General features: G+C 43.4%; 1 protein-coding gene across 1 annotated transcript in view; it reads right to left on the minus strand.

Annotated features, from left to right (window-relative positions):
- The window catches only part of LOC144770905 (sulfotransferase 6B1-like), a 357,544-nt gene that overhangs the window by 88,084 nt on the left and 241,505 nt on the right, over positions 1 to 27,955 (minus strand). The window contains exons 4-5 of the mRNA XM_078655696.1: positions 18,503 to 18,629; positions 7,442 to 7,536 (exon numbers count right to left, since the gene is read on the minus strand). Coding sequence (XP_078511822.1) covers positions 7,442 to 7,536; positions 18,503 to 18,629 — 222 coding nt within the window. The remainder of the gene's footprint in view (positions 1 to 7,441; positions 7,537 to 18,502; positions 18,630 to 27,955) is intronic.

Raw genomic sequence — 27,955 nt, forward strand, 5'->3', positions numbered from 1 at the left:
AGATTTTTGAGTGCAGCGGCCGTTGTCAATATAAATGAAGAAAGGAATTGCGATCGCAAGTAAATCAACAAGAACACTATTCAGAGGGAAGCAACCGTGAGTAGGATTATAGCGGAGTCAAACGCTTTGGGAAAGTGCAGTGCTGTGCAGAACGCGTTGGAAATTGATGCGTGCGAGAATATTGACGCTGTTTAACTTTTAATTATAATCCCATAAGTGTGGCCTATGTTATCAGCGTGGTGAAAGATGTAGCCTCATATCTCAATTTAAAACTTAACAGCAACAGTGCATGTTTCCTGGATAAAAAAAAAGAAAGAAGAAAAACGAACCTGCATTTTTTAAATTCTTGTGATGCTAACGCGCTCATGTGATCTGGAGTGTTTCAGCGTTCCAAGCGCTGTGTGTTTCACTTGCGCTTTGTATTCTAGGATAACTGAGCATTCTGGGATAACTGAGCATTCTGGGTAATGCGCTGCATTGTGGGGCGCGTTTTTCAACAGCTTGTTATCGGAGCAAAAACTCGGACTCCGTTTTTAAACAAATATTGGCAATTTCAGGTATTTTTTATTTTTTTATTATTTCAAGTATTACAACTGTGCGTTCTTCAATAACTTGTTATCGCAACAACAACTCGAACTCCGTGTTTAAACAAACATTGGCAATTTCAAGTATTTTTTTTTAATTATTTCAAGTATTGCAACTAAACGAAAAGGAGCATTGTTTCAAGGAAGAAAAAACTAAGTCATATTGAAGACTTGGATTTAAAACCATGACTTCGTGTTCAATCTCGCCTTTATGACCACGGTGACTACTTTATTTATGTTAACTTATTTTTTTTCCCTCTTCTTCCTTCTAAGTAGGGTCTGCGGTGAATATATCCAAGACATATTTGTATAGTGTAATGTTATATTGCTAATATTATTTCATTATTTTTACTGATGTTACAATGGAGACTAATTCTGTTTTAGTCCCTCCTAAATTCTTACAAGATCCAGGTGTTCCCACTTTGGCATGGGAGGATTGGCAAGAATCATTTGAAACGTATTTAGAAGCTATTGGGGGGGGAAATATTTTTGACATCACGCAAGTTAGCTATATTAAAACATAGTCTTGGTGTTGAAGGAAGGAAAGTTTTAAAAACATTACCCACACGTTCCACCAGCGCAAATTGTACCACCTTGAAGGTTACAGATGGGGGCGACGATACTTCAAGTGACGAAGACATTGTTTTTGATAGCACAAAAACTGAACAACTTATGTCTGATGAGTATCTCGATGCTTTAAAGGTGTTGGAGGAGAATTATGGAAAAAAAACTAGTCTTGTGGTGGAAAGACACACATTTTTTTCTAGATCACAATTGGTGGGTGAAACCGTGGAACAGTACATAGCAGTTTTAAGAAGATTAGCAGCTACATGCAAATTTAGAGATTTGCATGAAGAGATTATAAGAGATCAGTTCATTAATAGGACTAACAATACTAAAATTCAGGAAAAATTGTTGGATTTAAAGGATCCCTCACTTCAAAAGACTATTAGTATAGCTAGAAGAGTAGAAAACAATTCTCGTTAGGTCAAGGAATTGGGTGGTGAACACAGTAAAGATCGTAGTGATGTAAGTGGGAAGGATCGAAGTGATGTGTGTGCTGTAATTAATACCAAATCAAAATACCATGACAATAAATACACCACACGGCGTGATGTAGTCAAGCCCAAATCTAGAGTGTTTCCAACAACTAACAAAAATGTCATACCACAAATCAAACCATCCACCAGTAAAACACAAGGTTTTAACAAGCGTATTTGTTTCAGGTGTGGAAATAGCAGTCATTCTGCCGAAAACTCTTGGTGTCCTGCTTTAAATGTAACATGTTTCAAGTGCAGCAAGTGTGGACATTTTGCTAAAATGTGTAGATCTGACAATCCTAATGCATGGAAAAATTCTGTAAATTTAGTAAATCAACCCACTGACCACAGCAGCGACAGTGAAGTTGAGGTTATGGCGATTTTGAATAGTGAAGTGAGTGAAATATCTGGTGGCAGTCAACCGCCCAAGTGTGAAATCTCAATCAATAGATGTGATATGGTCTTATGGGCGGATTTGTGTTCTCCATTTACTATAATGGATAGAGCTATGTGGGAATCTTGTGGTAAATGTGATCTTATTCATCCTGAGGCAACACCTGTGGGGTATTGTGGCATCAAATTACCTGTGATTGGATGTTTTGTGGCCGATATTTTGTATAAAGGCAGGAGTACACAGGGCATGGTGTATATTGTTGAAAAGGGGAGAGATTTATTAGGTTGGAAGGAACAGAAGAGTTTAGGAATTATTTTAGACCCAAATCACCCTAATCAGGTTATTTAACTCCAATTGATGTAGAGTCCAAATGGCGTGAGAAGTTTCCTGACTTATTTAGTTCCAAGTTGGGGTGTCTTAAAAAATGTGAACACCGCATAATCCTGAAACCTGATTGCATACCCATTGTATACAAGGTGCGCAATGTCCCCATTGTGTTAAGATCACAGTTAAAAGTTGAACTGGACAGGTTATGCCAACAAAACATCATTGAACCCATCGAAGCCTCAGACTGGCTTAGTCCGGGAGTTTTGGCGCGGAAACCCAACGGAAAATTGCGCATGTGCGTTGATTTAAGAGACTTGAACAAGAACATTTGGGTGGACCGCTATCCCTTACCCTGTATCAATGAAATGGTTGCATCAGTTAAGGATGCCATGTATTTTTCATCTATAGATTTATCTAATGCATACCACCAGATAAAGTTACACCCCGAGTCTCGTCATTTAACTTCTTTCATAACACCAGAGGGGGCGTTTCAGTTCCTGAGAATGCCTTTCAGGTTGTCTTCGGCATCAGCTGTGTTTCAAAGAATTATGTGCAAAGTTTTTGAAGGCACATCTAACATGTTGGTGTTCCTAGATGATGTTCTTGTGTGGGGGAAAAATGAAGCAGATCATGATGGTGTTTTCAATGAAGTTTTGTCTAAATTACAATGTGCTGGTTTGACTGTTGCCGCAGAGAGATGCAAGTTTGCTGCAAGTGAAATTGAGTATCTTGGACATACTTTGTCAGCGGATGGTGTCAAACCCAAGAAGAACTTGTTGGATGCTATCAGAAATGCTCCTCCGCCCAATGATAAGGAACAATTACGCTCTGTTCTGGGGTTAGCAGAATATTACTCCAAGTTTGTTTCTCTTTTCGCTTCAAAAGTGTTTTGTTTAAGATTGTTAATGAAAAAAGGTGCAAATTTTGCATGGAGTCCTGAGTGTCAATCTGTTTTTGATAATATAAAAAAAGATATCATTGATGCTGTGATACTTAAACCATTTGATCCTAACAAAAAATCAAATATTGTGGTAGATGCAAGTGCTTATGGACTGAGTGCCGTGTTAATGCAGAGGAAAGACAACTTTGAATGGGCAATAGCGTTTGCTTCCAGAACTTTGAGAGGTGCGGAGCCATTATATTCGGTTATAGAAAAGGCAGCGTTAACTTGCTTTTGGGGCGTTAATTATTTCAGGACTTATGTGTGTGCACTAATTTCGAACTTAGAACAGATCACAAACCCCTTGTCGATATATTTTCACCAAAAGGTGCTGGGAGGGCTACTCCTAGAATTGCCAAGTGGATCTACAAACTGCAGGAGTATGATTTTCAGATTATGTATGTACCTGGTATCAAGAATGTCAATGCCAATTGTTTGTCTCGTCTTCCTATCAATGACAGTGGTGCGGAATTGGACAATGACGAAGAATGGTCAGTAGCTACTGTTGATGAGGCTTGCAATGGTGCTATTTGTTTGAAGGATTGGAAACAAGCTGTTCAAGATGATACAGTGTTACAACAAGTTATTTCACGTTTGAGTGTAGAGAGCAATTGTTACACGTGGAGTGATAAGGAATTGTCGGAATATAAAACTGTACGGCCTGTACTATCCTATGATTCTATTGTTAGTGTTGTAAGAAAAGCAGATAAACTTATTGTACCATTAAGTTTACGTGTTAAGCTGTTGGAGCTTATTCATGAGGGACATTCTGGTATGAAGAGAAGGCGTAGATGGTGGCCAGGCATGCACAAGGATGTTGAAAGGTGTGTTAGGAATTGTGTAGCGTGCACTTGTAGTGACAAGTCTCATTCTTCACAAGAATCCACCATTAATCCTGTTCCTTTTCCGGACAAACCGTGGTAAAGGTTGGCTATGGATATTTGTGGTCCATTTAGTGTAGGTAACATTTCTGGAAAATTTGCAATCGTTTTAATGGACTATCATAGCAAATGGCATGAGGTTGCATTTTTCAAGGAGATAAAGGCATCTAACATAATTTGTTTTTGTGAGGAATTATTCCACAGAGAGGGTTTTCCTGAGTCTCTTACTACAGATAATGGTCCACAATTTGTTGCTGGTGAATTTCAGGATTAATTACAACCATGTGGTGTAAAACATATCACTACTGCTGTGTATTGTCCAAGGGAAAATGGAATGGTGGAGATATTCAACCGGGTGTTGAAGGAATGTATTCAGTTGGCGGTAGTAGAAGGTGTAGATTGTAAAGTAGCTGTTAAGAAAATGATTTGGAGCTATCGCAATACTCCACATTCTGCTACGTTAGTGACACCCTTTAACCTGCTCAAGGGACGTTCTGTGTGTAACAAAGTAACTCCTGCGTGGATGCACAAAATTTCTTCAAAACATGTGTCAAAAATAATTCTTAATGATAGAGTGAATGTGTATCAAGAAAAGTACATCAACAGGAATAACAGTAAAATTAAGAAACATATACAAGAATTTTGTGTGGGTGATTGGGTGAGGACTTCTCGGGTTGGGTTGTCAAAGGATGGTTCTTCCAAGTGGTCTAAACTTAAAGAAAATTTTGAGGTGATAGGAAATTGTGTGTTATTGGATGACAGGCGTAGATGGAATTTTAACAAGTTAACTTTGTGCAATGATTTAGAACGAAACATCTGGTTGAGCAAGAGTGGAGATGTTTGTGTTTCCAAAGATAGGAGAGGAGTGGGTTTTTTGGAAATGTTCAACCAAGTTCTGTCATTGTTCCTCCCAAATCACCAGCGGAGATAATTGTTCCAAATACTCCAAGTTCTAGGAGGTTATCTGGACGTGTTGTTGTGAAACCTGTCAAGTTAAATTATTCAAAATTGTCTTTATAATGTATACATAATATATAGACTGTTTTCTTTACAATGTATTCAAAGTATATAGACTGTTTTTTTTATGTTTATATATTTTTATTTTATTTTTTTGTTTTTTTTGTTCAGTTTAGAAAGGGGGATATGTTGCATCTATGTAGTTATGTTGAAGGTTACGTGCTGTGTTCTTTTATGTTCTAAAGGAACACTGGTGCGGAAAGGCTCGAGGGTTAACGGATGAAGGGTCCTGTGTGAACAGCTGTGTGCAGCTTTGCCTAGGGAGTCAATACAACAAATAAACCTCTTCAAAAATATATTTTCGTGTCGACATCTACTTTGTAAAACAAGTAACTGTAATGAACTTGGGAGATTGGAACAGGACAGTGAAACCCTCAACATATTACATATCAAAGGTATACAGGGACCCGTAATGAACTTGACATATTTGAACAGGACAGCAGTACCCTCAAAATTTTGCATGTCAAGACATGCTGGGAACTGTAATAAACTTATCATATGTAAACAGGACAGTGGAACCCTCAAGATATTACATGCCATGGGTACACAGGTACCTCTAATGAACTTGATATCTGTGAAGAAGACAGCTGTACCCTTAACATATTACACGCCAAGGTTACGGAGGGAACTGTAATGGATTTGATGTATGTGAACACGATAGTGGTATCCTCAACAAATTACTTGTCAAGGACATGCTCGGAACTAGAATGATTTTGGCAAATGTAAACAGGACAGCAATACCCTCAACATATTTCATGCCAAGGCTATGCATGGAACTGTAATGAACTTGGGAGAAATGAACAGGACAGCAGAACCCTCAACATATTACATGACAAGGACATGCTGGAAACTGTAATGAACTTGATATATGTGAACAAGACAGCGGTACCCTCAACATAATACATGTCCAGGGCATGCAGGGAACTGTAATGAACTTGATATATGTGAACATGACAGAGGTACCCTCAACATATTACCCACCAAGGACACACAGGTAACTTTAATTAACATGGTATATCTGAAACGTATAGCTTTAACCTCAACATATTACATACCAAGGACGCACATGAATTGTAATGAACTTGGTATATATAAACAGGACAGCAGTATCCTCAACATACTAAATGCCAAAGACACACAGGAAACTGTAATGAACTTGGTATATGTAAACAAGACAGCTGTTCCCTCAACACATTATATGCCACTGACATGCTCTGTAGTGAAATTAACATGGCATATGTAAACAGTACAGCAGTACCCTCAACATATTACATGCCAGGGACACATAAGTAGCTGTAATGAACTTGGTATATGTGAACAGGACAGTAGTACCCTCAAAATGCTACCTGCCAGAGACATCCAGGTCTTCTACACATGTCCCCTCTTACACTGTGGAATCTGCGTGTATTTTGGATGGACAGTGTACATGGTGGATCCGCCTTTGCTTGCTAATAAATTCCTAAACTCCTCATAATATAACCTGTGCAGCAGAAGTCCAGCAATTTGACATACAAACAGTATTTTCTATCAGCTAATACTTTGCTGGATGCCTCTTCAGTAGAGGCGGCTCATTCGCAATGGCGGGGGAGTGTGTCCCACTGGCTCAGAGCCAGCATGTGAAAGATAAAATGATTTACTATAATTGTTTTATTTTTAATTTGCGGGCTCTGACCCAGCGTGTACAGGGAGGGGCGGGGCGGGGCCATGGGGGGAGGACTAGTTTGGGCACTTATAAGTGAGCATGTGTGTTTGGGAGGCCGTCTTAGACCGGACAAACACACATGTGTACTTTGGTCGCTCTAACCGAGCTGTATTGAACAGCCGGGTTGGAGAAACAGCACAGACTCCCTGAGCGGAGTGCCAAACCAGCGTGCTCAGGCCAATTCCTGCGCTGTTCTCATTACATGAGAGAAGTGCAGAGATTGCACAGAGAGTCTCTGCTGCTGTCCCAGTGTCTGCTGGGACCAGGAAGCAGCAGAACACACAGGCTCGATGCAGCCAGCAGTTACAGGAAAGCTTTTATGTTTCTTAACTGTTAACCCCACTCCATGCTCCCCCACACCCTCTCCACCCGCCTCACCACCTCTTCAGTTTGTCGGCTGCCACTACTCTTCGGGACCAGTAGAGCAGAGATAGGGATGTGCTTAGTTACTGTCTCCGGGCCATTGTGTCACTTAAGTCTAAAACAACTATGTATATATTCCAAGTGGATGCTAAACCTCACAATGTGATGGAAACCACCAGCAAACACTTCTTACCGCTTTCATGTTTTCGAACATTAGGATCATCACATTGTCATCATCTATATGTTCATTCCAGGCAACTGCATGTTCAAACCATGAACCGTAGATCACTGAAACAGAAAGGCATGTAGGTGAAGTAGTGTCACCACAAACAGCAGCTACACTAAATGTTAGCACTTTTCTACCCTGCAGATGAACAGATGAACAATCGACTTTTCAGAATTATCACCCATATTGTCCCGGCTCTGTCCACTACATTCTGCTCAAAGGGCCAAAGTTTTTTTGCGGTCGCAAAGACTCCGATTTGCACAATCGGAGCCCTTGCTACTCCAAAATAGCTTTTGGGTATGTTCAGAACCCTTATGGTGATTCAGTCGATTGATATTAAATCGCAAAACAGGTTTGCCACTACATACCGAATTGCAAATTGAAAAAGGCATGTGAAGGGTGTACCTTCCAGTCTGTGATTTCTGATGATATGAACCAATGATCACAAATCATTGAAAGGTTACCGACACCCCAAAGGAGGTAGTAAGACACTCGCAAACATGAAGGGGGCTCTTAGGGACCCATTCCTCTTTGTCAATGTTGTAAAAAAACATTATTTTAGGAGTAGACAGCGGTCTCTGTGACCTCTGCTTTCTGGTAAAAAAAAAGTTTTTCAAACTTTTCTTCTTTAAACCCATCATGTTTTCCTTTGAGGCAAACAGGCTGTGTTCAGAAAATAAAATTGCTTTATTTAAAAGCAATCACAGATATGGTGGTATGCTGACCCCAGCAGGCCACCATCCGTGTGATAGCTTCAATTCGCAGTGGGTCTCAGTCTACGACCTACCTCATGGATAGCAGTGAAATAGGTCAAATTCCACCCCCTACAAATTGGAATTTTAGTGAACCATGTTAGTAATTTTGAGAACCATGTTTTAATATATGTTGGTTTGCAATATTTCAATGTATTCGAATAAAGTCGGTGGACAAATTGCGACCACTTTTGCTGAATGCGGTGTACGGACATAAGGCCCAAAGTCCTGAATCTTGAAGCTAATAAAAATGTAATCTTGGGGTCGAGAGAAAATGGAAATGTGCAGCCTGTAATAAAGTGGTGTTCTGCATCAGAGAAGCAAACCTACCTAAATTAAGCAAGCATTGGCAAGGCCAATAGGTCTGGAGTTGTCCGCCATCAGTTCTTGTTTTGTGTGGTCATGGCTTTTATAAAGACTCATGTGTGGGAAGCTGCTGAGTCCTCATCAATCTAAAAATAAATATTGACTAAAGACAAAAAAGTTTATGGTTACAAAAAAGCCCATTACCATAGTACTCCCTGGCACTGAAGGGAACTATCTTGTGTGTGGATGCGCCCATTGGGAAAAGGCAGCATGTGGTAACTGGCAGTGAAGTCAGCCAATGACTGAAGGGGGCTGACGCATTTCCCCTTGATGCATGCTTTAGTGTGTTGGAGAAAAATGTGAATGACACAATCACAGACAAATGGATGAAGTGCGGCTGAAAATCCCTATAAGTAACTATGACAGACACGTACTTTTAGTAAAATCAAAAAGTCTTGGCTAACACCCCTACTCTTTAAATTTAAAACTGAAACATTTCATTTTTCTTTTTGAAAAGCCAATTGGGTTGCATTAAAAAAAGTTGCTTTATTTAAAAGCAAACACAGATATGGTGGTCTGCTGGATCCAGGAGGCCACCATCCCTGTGTTTTCTTACGATTCCAACGGGTCTCAGATTGTGGCATACCTCATGAATATTGATGAGGTAGGTCTATTGTGACACCATTAGAAATCGCTAACTGTGTCAAAGACTCATTAGTAATAGGTGATTGCAATCGGGGCTGGACAGGAAACTCAAAGCAGCCCTGGCTATTTTGTCACACCAGCCGCCGGATGAAGGGTGGGCTCAAGTGTGAAGCACGGCTGCTTTTGTTACTGGGCACCAATACTGCAGTACCGTTGCAAAACCGGCCCCCAGCAACAAAACCGTCCCCCATGCCTGCAACACCCTTCCAACCTCCTGGGGAATTGTCCGATGCTCAAATACGGCCAGTCCAGCCCTGTTTGCAATAATCGAATAGAGAATCGCAAAAATCCACCATTGTCTGGGATGAAAGGAAGAGCCACATACAACTCTGAGTTCACATGTTCCTCACATTCCCTCATGTTCTCCATGTAGTAAAGTGCAGGATACTTTCCTACGCAGTTCCGCGCACCACAACAGGCGCAGCTCTGGACCATTACCAGGAGTGGTGCTCCATTTCGATGCTTTTATCTGTTTCAAAAAAGTGCACCAGTAAAGCACAAATAATGGCATTGTGATATGGCTGAACCAGGTGAAACATTGCTGGTTGTCTACACATTATTATTATTTATTATTTAGAAGTTTTCTATAGCGCTAACAAGACCCGAAGGTAGCAGAGCGCTTTACAGTAACAGGCGTGACAGGGTGAACAAAAATACATGTAACAGGTAGAGGCAGTCCTCGAAAGGCAATATTGGGGGAGGGAAAGTTCGTAAAGTGGGACTTTTGGTATAAGGATACATAGATAACACATAGTTCAGTAGGAGATCTTAGTTATCTGGGACCTAGGGAGCGGATGAGGAACAAGGATTTGAGTTGGTTCTTGAATTCCGCATAGGACGGTAGAGTTCTGATATGCGGAGGGATAGAGTTCCATATTTTGGGGGCATTTCCAGTGAAGGAGCAGTCCGCAGTTTTCTTCTTTCTGGTTTTTGGAAGGATGAGCAGCAGGGAGTTGGAGCTTCTCAGATATCTGCTTTGGCCTGCTTTTTTGAGCTTGGTTGCCAGGTATTCTGGTTTACCGGTGTGGAGGGCCTTGTGGGTTAGGCAGGCCGTTCTGAAGGTGCTATGCATTTCCACCGGGAGCCATTCGAGTTCTTTAAGTGCTGGGGAGATGTGGTCGAATTTTTTGCATCCTGTGATCATTCTTGCTGCCGCATGTAGTGTTGTTTTTAGTGGCGCCAAGTGTGATTTGGGGATACCTGTAAGGATTGAATTCCCATAGTCCAGTCTAGATAGAACTAGAGATTGTGTGGCAAGTTTAAGATCCTTGTTTGGAATGAAAGGTTTGATTTTGTTCAGCAGTCTGAGGTTGAAGAAAGCACTTTTTGCCGAGTTCTTTATGTGGTTTGTCAAGGTTAGTTTGGGGTCTAGGGTGAAACCCAGAGATTTGACGGAGTCAGTTGGCGTGAGTGAGCCTTTAAGAGCATCGATCGACTTCAGCCACTCGGTGACTTGAGGGTTGTCTTCTTTGTTAGAGATGAGAAGGGTTTCGGTCTTGTCGGGATTGAGTTTCAGGTGGTTTTTTGTCAGCCAATCTTGAACATCTATTAAGACAGCATTTAGTCTATGGATGTCGTTAGGTGAAGAGGTTTCCAGGTAGATCTGCATGTCATCCGCGTAGAGGTGGAAGAGGATGTTGGCATTCCTGAGTAGTTTGGCGAGCGGTTCCATATAGATGTTGAAGAGCTGAGGAGAAAGTACTGATCCTTGGGGGACACCCTTGTTGACTTGCTGTGTTTCAGAAGTGTAGTTCTTCAGTTTTATTATTTGCGAGCGGTTATGGAGAAAGGAAGAAAACCAGTCTAGAACTACCTCGCCGAGGCCAGCTCTTGTTTGCAGAGTTTTGATGAGGAGCTTGTGGTCCACCGTGTCGAACGCTGCGGAGAGATCAAGGAGTATGAGGAGGCAGCACTTGTCAGCGTCAAGAGAACCGTGAATGTCGTCTATGATGTTCAGCATTGCGGTTTCTGTGCTACGACCTTGTCTGAAGCCAGATTGGAGGGGGTCCAGGAGATTGATGTTATCCAGGTGATGAGTTAGTTGGAGGAGAACGCAGCGTTCCAGTGTTTTGGCGAGTAGAGGGAGGTTAGATATCGGTCTGAAATTGTTCAAGTCAGTAGAGTCGAGGCCGGGTTTTTTCAGCAAAGGGGTGACTTGTCCCATTTTTAGACAGTCAGGGACCACTCCGCTTTGTAGGGAGCTGTTTATAATTTTGCCCCAGATAGGTGCTTAGGTGAGCTTCATTTTTTTGACAAGTGAGGGGGGAATGGGGTCTGAGATGTGAGCTGATGGTTTGGAGGTCGAGATTAGCGAGATTATCTCCGTTTCATGCACGTGGCGAAAGCTTAGCCAAGGGAGGGGAGGGGGGCCGGAAGGGAGGGCCTGAGGGATGGTCGTGTTGCTGATATCTAGAGATAGTTCGATTTTTAGGACCTTGTCGTTGAAGAAGCTGGCGAAGTTGTCGCAGAGTTCTTTGGACGCCTGCAGGGGTGAGGGCCGAGGCTTGGATGTTTGATGTCTGATTATGTTGTAGAGTTCCTTAGGTCTGTTTTTGGCGTTGGCAAGTGCCTCTCGGAAGAAGTTGGATTTCTTGTTTTTGATATGGTTGTTATACTTCTTTCGGGCTGTTTTTAGTTGTAGGCAAAGGATGGTTGTTGGGTTGTTTCTCCACTTTCTTTCTTTGGCTCTCAATGTTCTTCTTTCTGCGTTGAGGTCCGAATTGAACCAGGTTCTAGACGGGGTGGCACGGCTTCTTTTGAGCTTTGGAGGAGCTAGATTATCGAGAATGGAGACTAGCTCAGAGTTGTACTGGTCGATGAGATCGTTGGTCGAAAGGTGTGGAGAGTTGTCTGGGAGAAGTGAGCTTAGCTGCCCTTCTAGAATGTCTAGGGGGACTTGGGAGAGGTTTCTTGACCATTTGGGTGGGTCTTGGGGAGGTTTAAGCGGGATGATGGGGTGATTAATGTGAAATAGGATCATATGATGATCTGACCAGTCAACGGGGAGTATGTGGTTGATCGTGATTGAATTCTTTTGTGCAATGATGGCGTCCAGTGTGGCTCCTTTGTAGTGTGTCTCCTCGGTGCAATGTTGAGTGAGGTTGTTATCTGCGAGGAGGTTGGATAGCGATCTAATTAGAGGGTTGTGGGTTTCATTCCATCTGAGATTTAGGTCACCAAGAATTAGGTTTTTGGAATCGCCGAGACTCCAGAGGTGGATAACCCTCTGGACATCTGTACTGACAACACGCGTGCATGTCTGTCAGACCCCATTCAGGGAGCCACGGGGGAGGCAGGGGCTACTGGACGTCAAACATGGGTGATGGCATTTGCCTCTGAAAACTGGGTCAAGGACAAACCAGCGCCGGAAACAACGACGTCACTCCCTCGCAAGACCTTTGCGACTCACTCGCCTCCTTCTTCCACCGCAAGATCACCGACATACACAACAGCTTCGGCGCACCAACCACGCACCCAACCACCGAACCATTGCCCACCACCCTCTGCGCCTGGATCCTGGTCAGCACCGAAGACACCACCCGCACGATGAACACCATCCACTCCGGATCCCCAACCGACCCCTGCCCCCACCACGTCTTCAACAAGGCCGACTCCATCATCGCACCCCAACTCCGGGACATCATCAACATCTCCTTCAACACCGCCACCTTCCCGGAGAGCTGGAAGCATGCCGAGCTCAGCGCCCTCCTGAAGAAACCGACAGCGGACCCCACCGACCTCAAGAACTTCCGCCCCATCACGCTCCTCCCTTTTCCTGCCAAAGTCATCGAGAAGACCGTCAACAAACAGCTCGCCGCCTTCCTCGAGATGAACAGATCCCTCGACCCCTCACAGTCCGGTTTCTGAGCCAACCACAGCACCGAGACAGCCCTCATCGCAGCTACCGATGGTATCAGATCCCTGCTCGACAACGGGGAAACAGCTGCACTCATTCTCCTGGACCTCTCTGCAGCGTTCGACACTGTCTGCCACCGCACCCTAATACAGCACCTCAGCAACATCGAAATCCAAGAGAAGGCACTGGAGTGGATCATCTCGTTCCTCGCTGGAAGAACCCAGAGAGTCCGCCTCCCCCGTTCAGATCCGCGGCCACCGAAGTCATCTGCGGCGTACCACAAGGATCCTCACTCAGCCCCACCCTCTTCAACGTCTACATGAGCCCTCTCGCAGCCATCGCACGCCAACACAACCTGAACATCATCTGCTACGCCGACGACACCCAGCTGATCCTCTCCCTCACCAACGACCCCGCCACCGCCAAAGCCAACCTCCAGGAAGGAATGAAAGACGTCGCAGAGTGGATGAAGACCAGCCGCCTGAAACTGAACTCAGACAAGACGGAAGTCCTCATCCTGGGATCATCCCCCTCCGCCTGGGACGACTCCTGGTGGCCCCCCGCCCTGGGCACCACCCCCAAGCTAACGGACCACGCACGAAACCTGGGCTTCATCCTGGACTCCTCCCTCTCGATGACCAGACAAGTCAACGACGTCTCGTCATCCTGCTTCAACACCCTGCGCATGCTCCGTAAGATCTTCCGATGGATCCCCACCGAAACCAGGAAGACGGTCACCCAGGCACTCGTCACCAGCCGACTGGACTACGGGAACACCCTCTACGCGGGAACCACTTCCAAACTACAGAAAAGACTCCAGCGCATACAGAACGCCTCCGCACGACTCATCCTGGACATCCCCCGCCACAACCACATCTCCGTCCACCTGAGAGACCTGCACTGGCTCCCCGTCAGCAAGAGGATCACGTTCAGACTCCTCACCCACGCACACAAGGCTCTCCTTGACCTGGGCCCCAAGTACCTCAACAACCGCCTCACCTTCTACACGCCCACCTGCCAGCTGCGATCGACCAGCCTCGCCCTCGCAACCGTACCACGCATTCGCAGAGCCACCGCCGGAGGAAGATCCTTCTCCTACCTGGCGGCCAACACATGAAACTCCCTCCCCATGCACCTATGGCTGACCCAGGACCATCTCTCCTTCAGGAAGCAACTCAAGACCTGGCTTTTCGAGCAGTAACGGACCCCTCCCCCCCAGCGCCTTGAGACCCTTCAGGGTGAGTAGCGCGCTATATAAATTTGCTTGATTGATTGATTGATTGATTGACTCTCAGAGTAGCGAGGACGAGCAGTCGCAAGCTTCTCAGGGGGAAGGGTGGATTGCTCTAGCTCAGATCTTAACAATCTATGGATAATCCAATAAAGTGAATGTTCAGCCCAGTGCTTATTTTTTCAAGAAAGAAAGAACTTTAATAATATGATGGCACTCAATATACACACTACTTTGAATAAAATCAAGGAGGTGCCCCTGGGTGTTATGTTGGTAGGCCCGGAGCCTGTCTCTCTCCCCCGCTGTTGTCTGGTTCTTGAGGAGTTCTAGATGACCTCCCTTCCATCTCTAGGGGCCAAGTGGAGTAGCATCAATCTAGCCCAGGTGCCATTCATTTACCCCCAGTATGTATGTGCGCTCAGTCTCAAGTCTCTTACCCCTTCACGGGTTAATCAGATCTCTCAGGGTCCCTTTCAGATTGTGCAGGACTCCAAAGAGCAATGGCACACCCCAAGGCAGTTCCGGAGGGCCTTCGTCTCAGGTGCTGGCCCTGGTCAGTGGCCGACCTGCTCGGACTCTTCTTCATGGTCGCCAGGAACAGCAGTCCTGAGATGCTGCAGTGCTGGTTTTATTGTTGATAAGAGCCTTCCCACAAGGATCTGCAGGCGGCCGCTCTAGCCTTCGCTGAGGCTCGCTGGATCATAGGTGTAGCTCCCAATAAGGCCTTCGATGCTTGGGCAGTTCCACCCAGTTTTTATCATAATGAGTACCGGTGCCCAAAGCACTGCTCATAGATAGTGGCCGGTGCTACTAAATGTCCCCGCTCTGAATACCAAGGCTGCGTAGTCGAGAATCCACCTCATGTCTCTTGAATCCACTGCCAGACACTCCCTGCCCCTTTATCTCACTCTTGCAGGCTCCAGCGTTCTCCCTTGTTGATGGATTTCCCGCCGTCTCTTCTTTCTTCTATCCCTTTTTTGTGTTTGCTCATCTCTTGGTCTCTGGGAACATCAGCTAAGAAGAAATTCGTGTCAGTGGGCCACACCGGCCCCAAACATGAGTGCCGAAGGGCCCCACCGGCAACCACTGGCTCAAATTAAGCTCTGGTTCTACCCCTCACACCTACAATCCACCAAATGGCACTGCTCACTAGGGGTATCAGGGGATCTGTGCTAACCAAAAGTACCCTTTGCATATCGAAAGGAGCCCTTTCTCTACCTCCGCTTCAGTGTGTAGGCATCCTCCCTCCAGCAGCAAGAACAATTCCACTGTGGAATAGCACAGTCCCTCGCCTTGGGCAAGATCAGGCCAGGGTCATCCAAAATGCATCCCACTGGTCTCCATTGCTGTGGCCAACATCTCCACACCGTGCTTGTAGCACATAGGCTAGACACACCAACATACTTACATGCTGTGTGTACCAGGGCAAAGACTTGGAAAGCACACAGAAGCAAAAGTTTACATGGTTGCGCAGTAGACCTTTATTTCAGTGTCTCAGATAATAGGGTCTGGGCCACATGATTGATTCTAGAACACGGTATGCTGCCACCATCACTCTACATGCTAAACCCAGTCACAGGGACAGAAGTTCTCTGTGTAAAATATGGGCAGACTGTGTGCGCCCCTCCTGGAACACAGGACAAGTGAGTGACTGCATGAAATGTGACTTATATAGCACATGGCTACTCCAAGGAGTGTCCTAGTGCTGTGCACGTCAGCAACCTTACAGAGTAAAATCGAACTGTCTATTATTGCTTAGAAAGCTTGGTTCTCAGCTTTTTCTGAACAACGAAATAGAGCCCTATGGGCCCGATTCACAGAACTAAGTTAAGACAAAATCCTAAACTTACTACTTTTGGTATTCACAGAAGTTGGGATTTTGTCTTAAGTTTGTCTTAAGACAGGCTTAAGACAGGCTTTAGTTAGGATTTTGTCTTAAGTCTGTCTTAAGAAAAACTTAAGACAAAATCCTAACTTCTGTGAATACCAAAAGTAGTAAGTTTAGGATTTTGTCTTAAATTAGTTCTGTGAATCGGGCCCACTGAGCGTAAGTCGAGGGGGAGCTTGCTCCATGCAGATGCCTCAAGATAAGAGAAAGCAAAAGACACACAGATGATGTACGGAATGCAGAGCTAATCAAACATTCAACCCTAGTCAAGAGATCTGGGTTAAATCTATCGTTCTTTTGCTCACCATACCACCCCAGTTTAGACTCGGCCATATGTAAATCAGTCTTGACCCTGGGCCTCATGGGAACAGTCAAGCCTGAACTGCCAAGCCAGGTCCTCCCTGGATGGGAAACAAGCATCTTGGGACCGGTTTCGGGGCATCACAACTCATCAGCCAGGCAAGCTTGAATCCAGTGGCACAGTGAGCCAGGGAGCCACATCTGGGCATACCCAGCGCACTTAGGGCGAGAAAGCAAAAGACACACAGATGATGGACAGAATGCAGAACAAATCAAACATTCAACCTCAGTCACAGATCTGGGTTGAATCCATCATTCTTTTGCTGACCATGCCACCCCATTTTAGACCCAGCCATATGCAAATCAGTCTTGACCCTGTGCCTCATGGGAACAGTCCAGCCCCAACTGCCAAGCCAGGTCGTCCCTGGACTGGAAACAAGCATCCTGGGACCAGTTTCAGGGCATCACCCCTCATTAGTCAGGCAAGCTTGAATCCAGTGGCATAGTGAGCCCGGGACCCATGTCTTGGCATACTCCGCATGCTTAGGGCAAGAAAGCAAAAGACACACAGATGATGGACGGAATGCAGAGCGAATCAAACATTCAACCCCAGTCAAGAAAACTGGGTTAAATCCATCTTTCTTTTTCTCACCATGCCCCCCCAGTTTAGACTCATGGGAACAGTCCAGCCCAAACTGCCAAGCCAGGTCCTCCCTTGACCGAAATCAAGCATCCTGGGACAGGTTTTGCTACACCACCAGATTCAAGCTATCCTGGCTGTTGTGGGGTGAAACTCCGAAACCAGTCCCAGGATGCTTGTTTCCGGTCCAGAGAGGACCTGGCCTGGTAGTTCGGTCTGGACAGTTCCCGTGGGGAACAGGGTAAAGACTGATTTGCATATGGCTGGGGCCAAACTGGAATGGCGTGGCTTACAAAAAAACGATGGATTTTAACCCAGATCTGTGATTGGGGGTGAATGTTCGATTGATTCAACATTCCGTCCATCATCTGTTCTTTTTACAATTGTCACCCTAAGTGGGAAGGGTATGCCCAGACATGGGTTCCGTGCTCGCTACATCACCAGATTCAAGCTATCCTGGCTGATGAGGGGTGAAACCCCGAAACCAGTCCTAGGATGCTTGTTTCTAGTCCGGGGAGGACCTGGCCTGGCAGTTCGGGCTGGACTGTTCCCATGGGGAACAGGGTCAAGACTGATTTTCATATGGCTGAGGCCAAACTGCAATGGCGTGGCATGAAAAAAAACAATGTATTTAATACAGATCTGTGAGTGGGGGTGAATGTTCGATTGATTCAGCTTTCCGTCCATCATCTGTTCATTTTACACCTAGATAAGAGAAGGCACGTCCCCTGCTCTAGTGCGGCGAATCTTAGGGATCTTTGCCTGAAGACGGATTTGTAGAGGGGACGTAAAAGCTACTTCATGTCCAGAGGTAGACTGCACCTGTATGATGAAGTGCCTTGTGGACAAGAACCAGTGTTTTAAACAGTATCCTCTTCCTTATTGGGGGCCACTGGAGAGCGTATAGGTGCGGGGGACACATGCATTCTAGGAGGTAGACCAATGAGCTACGTGCTGCCATGTTCAGGAGCAATTGAAGTCTGTGGATCAGGTAGTCGGGAAGTCCCAAATACAGGGCATTTCTACAGTTCAACCTCAAGGCGAATAATGCCTGGACAGCAGACTTCCTAGCAGAGAATGAAAGGAAACGCAAGAACGTTTTTAGTATGTGCAGTAGCCCAAAACATGTGCCTACCTCACACATGCCACATTCCTACTGCAGCATTCCCCCTCTTTATCTAACCAATGTAAGCCCAAGACACCGCACATTTCATGGTAATGAACAAGGAAGAAGGCTTTGATGCTCCTCCACAGCGCAACGCGCACTTAAACATGGCGGCTCACTGGAGACGCCATTGACAACAAGGTTTTGAAACACTCTTTGGCTGTTTTCAACAAAAATGAAATTACCTTTTCCGCTGATGAAGTACTCGAAACACTCATCCCAGGAGTTGTAGGCAGTAGCGCCGGTCAAACTATTAAGGAAGTGGAACAGCGACACTGCTGTATCTTTGGGATTTCGAAATACCACCAAAGTCTGTTGGGAAGAATCGAACAGGATAAGCAAGAACAGGATAAGGAGCTTTCAATTCTGTAATTTTTTAAGAAGGCTGACATGCAAAAATTCAATAATGCACAATAAAAGATCACACTGCTTGACCCAGCCATAACTGGACTACACTCAGCCTGTAGGTAAATCTTCACTTGTCTTCATTAAACTGCTGTATCAGTGGAATAGGTTTACAGAAAGCATGCTTGTACGGAGTCCATGGCCTGCATAGCATAGGACCAAACCACCCTTTGCAGGATGTTGAATGTTCTTTATTTTCTAAACTGCATTAGAGAGGGGAGATGGGGCAAGGACATCGACGGCGGGTGGCCATCATGTGTCCTAGCTGAACCTGTGGTTCCTTGAATTCTGAACCTGTGTTTTAAATATCATGATTCTGTTATGAATTTGGTAACAGCAGACCGTAACAGTGAGTTCAGCAAGTGTAAGTGTTTTCGTCATGTTACACCAATGGATTCACTGTGTATTTGAAGGTTTTGTTCTGAACTCTCGGGTTCCATCTTGTGCATAGCAGCCATTTTGTGGATTGCCCTTACAGTAGGCCCTCACTGTGGCAGAACAAGTATTTAAGGACATAACCTTAGCATGGGTTTGTGCTGACTCCTGCATGACCTGGCGGAAGCTGACCCTGTTGCTTGAGGCTAACCTTGCCAAGCCAGTTCCTGCCCTTTAGCTGATCAAGATTATAGATCAGAGCACAGGACATTGTAAAGATTTACTACACACAAACGTGCCTATCTTACTTCCATCTGTTCCTGTTCCTGCCTCCACAAGCTATTTATGACATGGGCTGTGATCTTACTGTTTTGGGTTTATCCGGCCTTGTCAGCTAGAGAATGTACGCATTATGTGGACATTGTTTATGGCCTGGACTTATCTTGAAAGTGGGTTTGTCATCATACAGTGCTTTGTGTGCACGTCCTGGGAGTGACCAACAATAATGTACTTCAAAGAGAAAATGTGTGCCTAGGGCATAATAAATGGTATAAAAGGTCTGTGCTGAGACCATTCAGGAGGCTGCCTCATTCAGTTGCTTTAGGTGTGACTGGGCGACGTAACCTCACAATTAATTGTAATAAAGATGTCTTTTCATATTTCAGATTCTCTGTTGATTTCTTTGCTGCTTTTGAATGGACTACTTATTGGTAAGACCCCTGAGAAGGAGTTTGAGGATTTCTAGTATTACAGATGGCGCGACCAACGATGGGCCTCATCAAGGAGTGACTATCTGGAGGAGTAATCTTATCAGAGGACAGAAATCTACTGGGGCAGGCAAGACAGAAATCTACTAAAAGAGGTACTCTGTGCACAGAGGTTCTGGGGGATTCTTTGTCTCTGCGGCCCAGTATATTTTTGATTTTTCTGACTTAAACTCTCCAAAAGATGTCACTCCTGACTGAGGAACTTTTTTGGGCGTAAGTGTTTTTTTTAAAAAAGAGACTGTTAGTGCAGTTAGAACTTGGCAGTTAGAATTTGGACAACTATTTGTTTGGTATAGCTTTGATCGGTTCGTATAGGTTTGTATATGCGAATTGCAATTTGTGTAGGCAGGTAATGAAGAGACTTTTCTCCATCTGCTTTAGTTGAAGTATAAGTGGGTCGCTCCCAGTCCTTAGTTCTTAGTTCTTTGGTCCTTAGTTTATTTGAACATTGCAATATTCAAAAACCGAGGGTCTCGTACATTTGCGAGTGTATTGATAGAGATAGCCCCTTGAAGTTTGAAGCTTGGTTAGTGAGCGCAGATGCCTAATCATAGCAAATTTGGTATTTGGTTTTGTTTAAGTTGCAACAGGGATTCCCAATTGGAGGGTTCATGTCTGATACCTCCGGTTGGAACTCCAACTTATGAGCTCTATTTAGCTAAAGCGCGCTGTATTGTGTGTCCTGAGTGTTTGACCTTCTTTCTGTTTGTGTATGGAGTGGGCCCAATGTGTGTTTGTTGGTTTTCTTGATGTTTTCAGTCTGTTAAGTAAAATGCTGGTTGGTTAATGTTGAGTAGAAACTTGAGTAAAAGATACAGAAATGAAACATGTAATGTGCTAAGATGGGTATGTGTTGCTCTTTAGTTTGTAGAATGAGCAATTGTGCACATATACAAAACTGCCGTTACACGTTTAAAGGATAAAATTAGGAAAAACATTCAATAGATATAAATAAGGCCCCCCAAAAAAAACGAAATTGTCTATTTTTACAAAAATAAATACATTTACAGCATTTTCCTTAGATGCACTGTATTAGATGTTCATAGGCAAACATTTCAGCTGCAGTATATTTGATAGGAATGTTCATTCAGCCAGCACTTTTCCAGTTAAACACGGTTAGAATTTTGCATAACCGTCCTTTTAAATAAATGTGGCGCAAAAATGTGACGCAGGAATGTGACGCGTTTTAAGTTTGGCATATGCGCTTAGGTTTGTGAGTTAATGCATCTAAATTATAGGCAAGGGATGCAGCGGGCTCTTATATGTAGAACAATCACAAAAAGGAATAATTGGTTTTATTAGAAGAAAAAATTATTAATTATGAAAAATAATTATTAAAAATAAGTGCTACAAAAATAGTTTTTTAATATTTATAAAGCTTAACACTCATACTATGACCTCCTGGCATTAAAATTTGATTTAAGTTATGTTGCATCACTAAAATGACAAGCATTCGTGTGTATAATTTCCCCTTGGCATAGACGCAAGCAAGCTCATTTTTATAAAGTATAAGTTATTATTTTCAAATGCCTGACTCAAGGGTTATGTAATAGACATTCTAGTAATACATATTATGCAAGAAAATTGTAGGATATTCATTTTTTAATGCTCAAAATATGAAAGTCGATTTTGAGTAAAAGCACTGTTTAAACTGCATTTTGCTTTCATTTAGAGTACTTTTTAAAGTGTCTCAGGCTTCAGTAAATGCATACATTTAGGTTTTGATATATATTTGCAGGTTGTGCCTTCTTATGATTCAGTGGGTTAATGTGCCAGTACAAAGGCTTGTTTTAATATCAGGGTTTAAGGTTCTAGCTTCAGCTAAGCCTACGGAAAAGTTTGTTCATTTAAGACTGATGAAGTGTGTACCATAGGATTGCACCAAGCATTTACTTTAAAAAAAAATAGTATGTGTGTTATTAGGTTTCGTGAATTATTCACAGTAAATGTAGTTTAATAATCTGGGAATAGAGCTAATTTTAGCGCCTAAAAAAGAGAAATTATTTTTCAAAATAGAGTGAATTATTACAGGTTAGGAGAAATTAGTTAGGCCTTCTGGCTTTGACAGCTTCAGTGTGGCAGAAGCTGAGGGCTGAGAGAATTGCAGAGGCTGGCTCGAGCCACGCTGCTGAGATGTTATCTTTTAGTTTCCCTGTAAACAATGGAGAAGGCTGTCATGTTGACATTTGTGACCTTTTAATTAGGACTTTGCCTCCGAGGAATGCAGAATGACCTTGCTGAACGAGCCTCTAAAGGTGGGGTTTCTGGTTTCTCCGTGAGAACATCAATAAAATGAAAGAACTTAATTTAATAGGGAAAATAAAAAGGGGTTTCTTTGAAAGTCCCAAACATCGTGTTAAATGATCTGCAGAACTGATACATTTGTGTCTCCACGCTAAGAAAAATAATGTTTGCTCGTTGCGTTTATTTGACAGAAAACGAAGTGTTGCATTAAGTCTTAGATAGAAAATAAGATGCAGCCCTTTTCCAAAATTTTGAAGGCTACAGGCTACAGGCCTAAGTGAAAATGATTTGCTAATTAGGAATTATTTTTCACAGTGGAAATTATAGGTGCCAAATTAATATGGAGTGTCAGTGTAACCATTTCTTTTAGAACGGTAAAAATAAGGTGGCTTGATGTTGCGAGGTGAACTGACAAGAGAGTAACAGTTAAGTAATGAAAATTTATTTTTGTGTATGTTAAAATGTGTTTTTTTTGTGTTGTGTATTTTTTTGCTTTTGCCTACAGATCATTCATGGATTGTTCTAAGGCTGACAAGACACGTGAGTTTGGTTAGTTGAAAGGAGATGTGTTTTTGTGTCATTTCTTTGGAAAGAAATGTTCATGTTTTCGTTTGTGTATTTGGCCCTATCGTGAAATATTTTAGCTGGTCCTGTATGTTAGAAGAGAGACAGCAAAGTTATATTTGACAGCAGACTCCCACTGCCTGGTGCTCTACTGTCAAAAGGAGGGTAAGGATTTTAGACCTGACAAATTTAGACAGGTCCAAATATTGGGTTTTGGGCTGCAGGTTTACAGTGCATAAAGTACATGTGCCATGGTGCTGTGTGTCACCGCTTATTCACATATGCTATTGTTTTGTCTGTGCTTTTTTTTTTTGTGCTTGATATACAGCAAGTATATCTGATGGCTTGACATGTGCATTTTTTTTGTGTGTATGTTTTGTTTTATGTTGTTACTATTACAAGTTCCCCTGTGTTGTGAAAAGACCCGTATGACGACACGTATCGTTGCACAACAGTTGGATGGATTTGGTATAATGATAAATTTCACAGATATGGTTTTCATACTGTGAGGAAGACAGGCAGCGCTTTTACCAGTGCATGCCTAAATTTGGCTATAATGATATTGAAGAAAACTAAAAAGATATACAGGATCAAAGTGTGTCACCTGCTGTTAGTCACTTACTGCCCCTTCCCTTAAAGGAACAGGCAGCCCTACATTTATGTATCCTTGAGTGGACCTAAGGATGGAATTATAGATCTGTGACTCAAGGTGGCAAATTTCTATATTGCATTGCTTAATCATGTTTTGTTTCCCAAATAGCATATGGCTTTGTCCCTTGAAAGGAAACCAGGTTTCATTTTTTTCTCCCCCCTGAAGAGAGAACAGGAACATTAGTTAGGATTACCGTATATGGTGTAGTTGCCAGCGGTAGAGTTAAAATGTGTGTAACATTGGTCTTTTGTGTATCCCCCGTACTCTTGGTGCTGTGTCACATGCCTGAGGCACCCACGCAAACTCTTGTTCTTCCTATAGATTTTTCTTTTGTTGCTTCTCCCCTGACCGATGTCGCATCATGCTTAGTTATTGGGGATTTTAGTTGTGTCCTAGTTCCATTTCCCTTTTCCATATTCCTTTCACCAGTCAGCCCATTTATTATTATGGGCGTATTGTTTATGTTCACACTTCTAGACTGCAGTGATGTATCAGGGACCCCCCCATATTATGTATAATTCCCTTTTGTATGACCAGACTGGTTTTCAAGAATTTTCCTCAGGCCTACTTCAATGTTTTTTCAGACTGGCTGTCGGGGAAGTGATAGACTGGTTAACTGACCCAATATTATAGTAAGACAAGTTTTCCATCTCGATAGGAGATATCTTAAGTTTACCTTTTGAACATGACGAATTTTCAATGTCTATTTTAATTTTTCAGTTCTCCTCTGTTCCTGCTGCTTTAATTTTTGGTGGGATCAGATGTGTTCTAATTATGCAAATACCAGGACTCTCTAGTTCTTGTCTTTTTGTCTGCACATTTGATCATTAGCCTTTGTATTGCATAGTGCACTTGATGCACATTTTTTAAAGGGACTTTTCTTCATGTCCTTGATAATCTGTATTATGTCATTTCTCTATTTGAGATGTTCTAGATAAGGAATTTAGGAACACCTAGGCTTAATCATTGAGGAAAATATGTATTTACCCCATTAGACAATGCCACTGTGTGAGGACATCCATTTAGATTCCCATGGCGTATTGCCACTCCCTTGCAGATTGCGGGCCACCTGCTTGCAGTCCCCTTGTTAAAACCCATGAACTGTTTTTGTGCTTGATTTGAAGGAAACTAACAATTGTGTTACATTTCCTATATCACTAGGTTCTGCAGGATCTTCCAGAGTCAAAGGAAGAGTGATACCCTGCAGACCTGTGATCGAGACTAAGCCCCCTCCCCATCAGTGACCGCTACAGATGAATGACAGACTTCTTGGCTCTACAATTCCTGCAACCAGAAAGTCGCGAGGCTGGACAGCGATCATCAGCGTGCCGTCAATGGTACCTCCCAAGCAAGGCATATCCTTCATCGGAAGGCGTTGCAGAAAAAAAAAAGGAGCTGGTTCCTTGTTTGCCACAGAATGAGAGCTTCTGTTTGTTTGAGCTTTCTACCTGTTATGTGCTGGAAACCTCTGACAGTGTACAGTCCCTTGAGCCCTTGGCCCGAGTTTTGGCCACACACACACCTCTTTTCCCTTTGCTCCGACGGAAAGGCACTATATTCTGGTGCCCATGAGAGAGCAGCTTGAGCATCCTCTGACACTAAATAATGAGTGTTGGAGTCTGAAAGTGCTGCTGATCTTGAGAGGTTGTTTCTCAGTAGTGCTTGGATCTGCACGAGATGTTTTGTGCCCATGATCAATGAAGAGCACATCATTTGTAGTGTCTGCCACAAAGAAGAGACACTGGTGCATTGTTTTGAGACATTGAGACTTTCGAGTGAGCTGTGGGTGTTCGCCAGGAGGGCACTCCAACTAAGCAGTACTTTTTCTCATGAAAAGGCCTGAATCGAGAGGCCCAACGCGGAAGAAGACAATGGAAGCGGATTTGATGGACAATAGAAGCCTTCCAAAGAGGCTTATAACGGACTTTGGGCACAGTTGCAGATATAGACTGAGTGATTGCCTATGTAAGGGCAAAAGGATGGTCTGTGGTTCCTTGAATTCTGAACCTGTGTTTTAAATATCATGATTCTGTTATGAATTTGGTAACAGCAGACCGTAACAGTGAGTTCAGCAAGTGCAAGTGTTTTCGTCATGTTACACCAATGGATTCACTGTGTATTTGAAGGTTTTGTTCTGAACCCTCGGGTTCCATCTTGTGCATAGCAGCCATTTTGTGGATTGCCCTTACAGTAGGCCCTCACTGTGGCAGAACAAGTATTTAAGGACATAACCTTAGCATGGGTTTGTGCTGACTCCTGCATGACCTGGCGAAAGCTGACCCTGTTGCTTGAGGCTAACCTTGGCAAGCCAGTTCCTGCCCTTTAGCTGATCAAGATTATAGATCAGAGCACAGGACATTGTAAAGATTTACTACACACAAACGTGCCTATCTTACTTCCATCTGTTCCTGTTCCTGCCTCCACAAGCTATTTATGACATGGGCTGTGATCTTACTGTTTTGGGTTTATCCGGCCTTGTCAGCTAGAGAATGTACGCATTATGTGGACATTGTTTATGGCCTGGACTTATCTTGAAAGTGGGTTTGTCATCATACAGTGCTTTGTGTGCTCGTCCTGGGAGTGACCAACAATAATGTACTTCAAAGAGAAAATGTGTGCCTAGGGCATAATAAATGGTATAAAAGGTCTGTGCTGAGACCATTCAGGAGGTTGCCTCCTTCAGTTGCTTTAGGTGTGACTGGGCGACGTAGCCTCACAATTAATTGTAATAAAGATGTATTTTCATATTTCAGATTCTCTGTTGATTTCTTTGCTACTTTTGAATGGACTACTTATTGGTAAGACCCCTGAGAAGGAGTTTGAGGATTTCTAGTATTACAAACCCAGACCTGAACCAGAGACAGACCTTTGGCTCAAGTCAGGCTGGGACCTTCATTGGCTCTCCCCATCTATACTCAGTCTCAAAAAGCAGCCCTATCCCATGGGAATCACAAACTGTGGCTTTAAACAGCACAGGTGTTCCCATGGGACACTACACTTACAAGACCATCCCGCCATAGCAGGGGGGTCCCTCAGGTTACACAGAATGTATTTATAGACGTTGGCATCACAAAGCGATGCTGTCCCTCAGCTTACACAGATTTTACGGATGGGAATTTTAAAGAGCATCAAGTTATTAGGTTTATAGAGGTCATAGCATAAAAGAGCAGAGATACACCTCTGGTTCACAAATTACACAGAATCAGTCCTCGCACAGCATACCTCGCGGCGCCTGGTGATGGGGCGCCCCAGGTGCACCTTGTGAGTGCACTTGAGAATCTTAACCCGTAAACTCTCCAGAGGAATCATCCAGTCATCCTGCATTAAATGCCATTTTCAACAGAAAGCTCCTCTACAACCTTTACATAGGCTTCAAGACTCACATGCAAACTCTTGTCTTTTAGGCCAACCTTTTTTGACAAAAAAACATTCATCCCACTCCTGCTCAGTACAGATAGAGACCACTTCAAGGTCCACAGCAGCTGAAAGACAATACTTCAATTCATCATTTTAAAACACTTCGCCATCATCCTAAATAGGAAATGCTAAGAAGTAGCCTGCCCTGACAGTTTTCCCTCAGGTATGTGAACAACAAATTGATATTGCAAAACCCTAGAGGCTAATCTGGCATTCCGAGGGATAGAGCTACATGCCTTCCCACTATTCAATGTCCATATCAGTGGCTTGTGGTCAGTCCTCAAAATGATATTTCTGCACCATACATAACAACTACATTTATCCGAACAGAACCACAATCCATTAGTTACTTGTCAATTACAGAATAATGTAACTTTGCCACTATTAAAGAATGCAAATCATAATGAATAGTCACCTCTTGCTCATCTGTCCCATTAGTAAAGAGTGCACTCAGACCATGCGCTGTAATGATACATGATTTCAAAGGATCATAGGGTAACATTGCACAAGCATCAGCTATTTGCCCCTTAGTCTATTCAAAAACTTTTTAACAATCTGAATCCCACACAAACACAACTCTTTTCTTAATTACTAAAACATCTCATTTAGGAGGCATAGTCAGATATAAAATATGAATAAAACTCTAAAAATTCTATAAATGCCTTCAAACTATATTAGTCTTTGGTTGGACGAGTCTCTTTAACAGCTTTGATAAGACCAGATCGTAGTTTTCACCACCTTTTGTCACTATATGTCTCATATTTTCAACCTGTTGCTTAACAATGTGACATATTCTTCTTTTGACTACTACTCTGAATTTTTGGAAAATGCCAAGGACCATGTACAGTATAGCATCATGTGCCTCACCGTTTGAAGCATAATTCAAAACATCATCCTGAAATACAGCCAGACCTTATATATCCTTGAGCATATGATACATAATCTGCTGAAAAACAGAGGCTGTCCATGCCAATCCATATAGAATTCAACAGTACTGAAAAGACCCAATAGGCAAAATAAATGCAGTCAAATGTCTTGATTCTGTGTTCAAACTTCTTGTTGTTAAGCTGTGAGATCTGTCTTGGTGAACCACAGCACCACCCATCATTATTTTCAGCAAGGGATATGCCTCTACCCAAATGTCCTTGTTCAAGTTAAGCAGGTTGACACACTCTCTCAGTTCACCACTGTGCTTGCAAGCTACAACTAAAGGT

Source organism: Lissotriton helveticus, chromosome 7 (assembly GCF_964261635.1).
Source record: "Lissotriton helveticus chromosome 7, aLisHel1.1, whole genome shotgun sequence".
Taxonomy (NCBI): domain Eukaryota; kingdom Metazoa; phylum Chordata; class Amphibia; order Caudata; family Salamandridae; genus Lissotriton; species Lissotriton helveticus.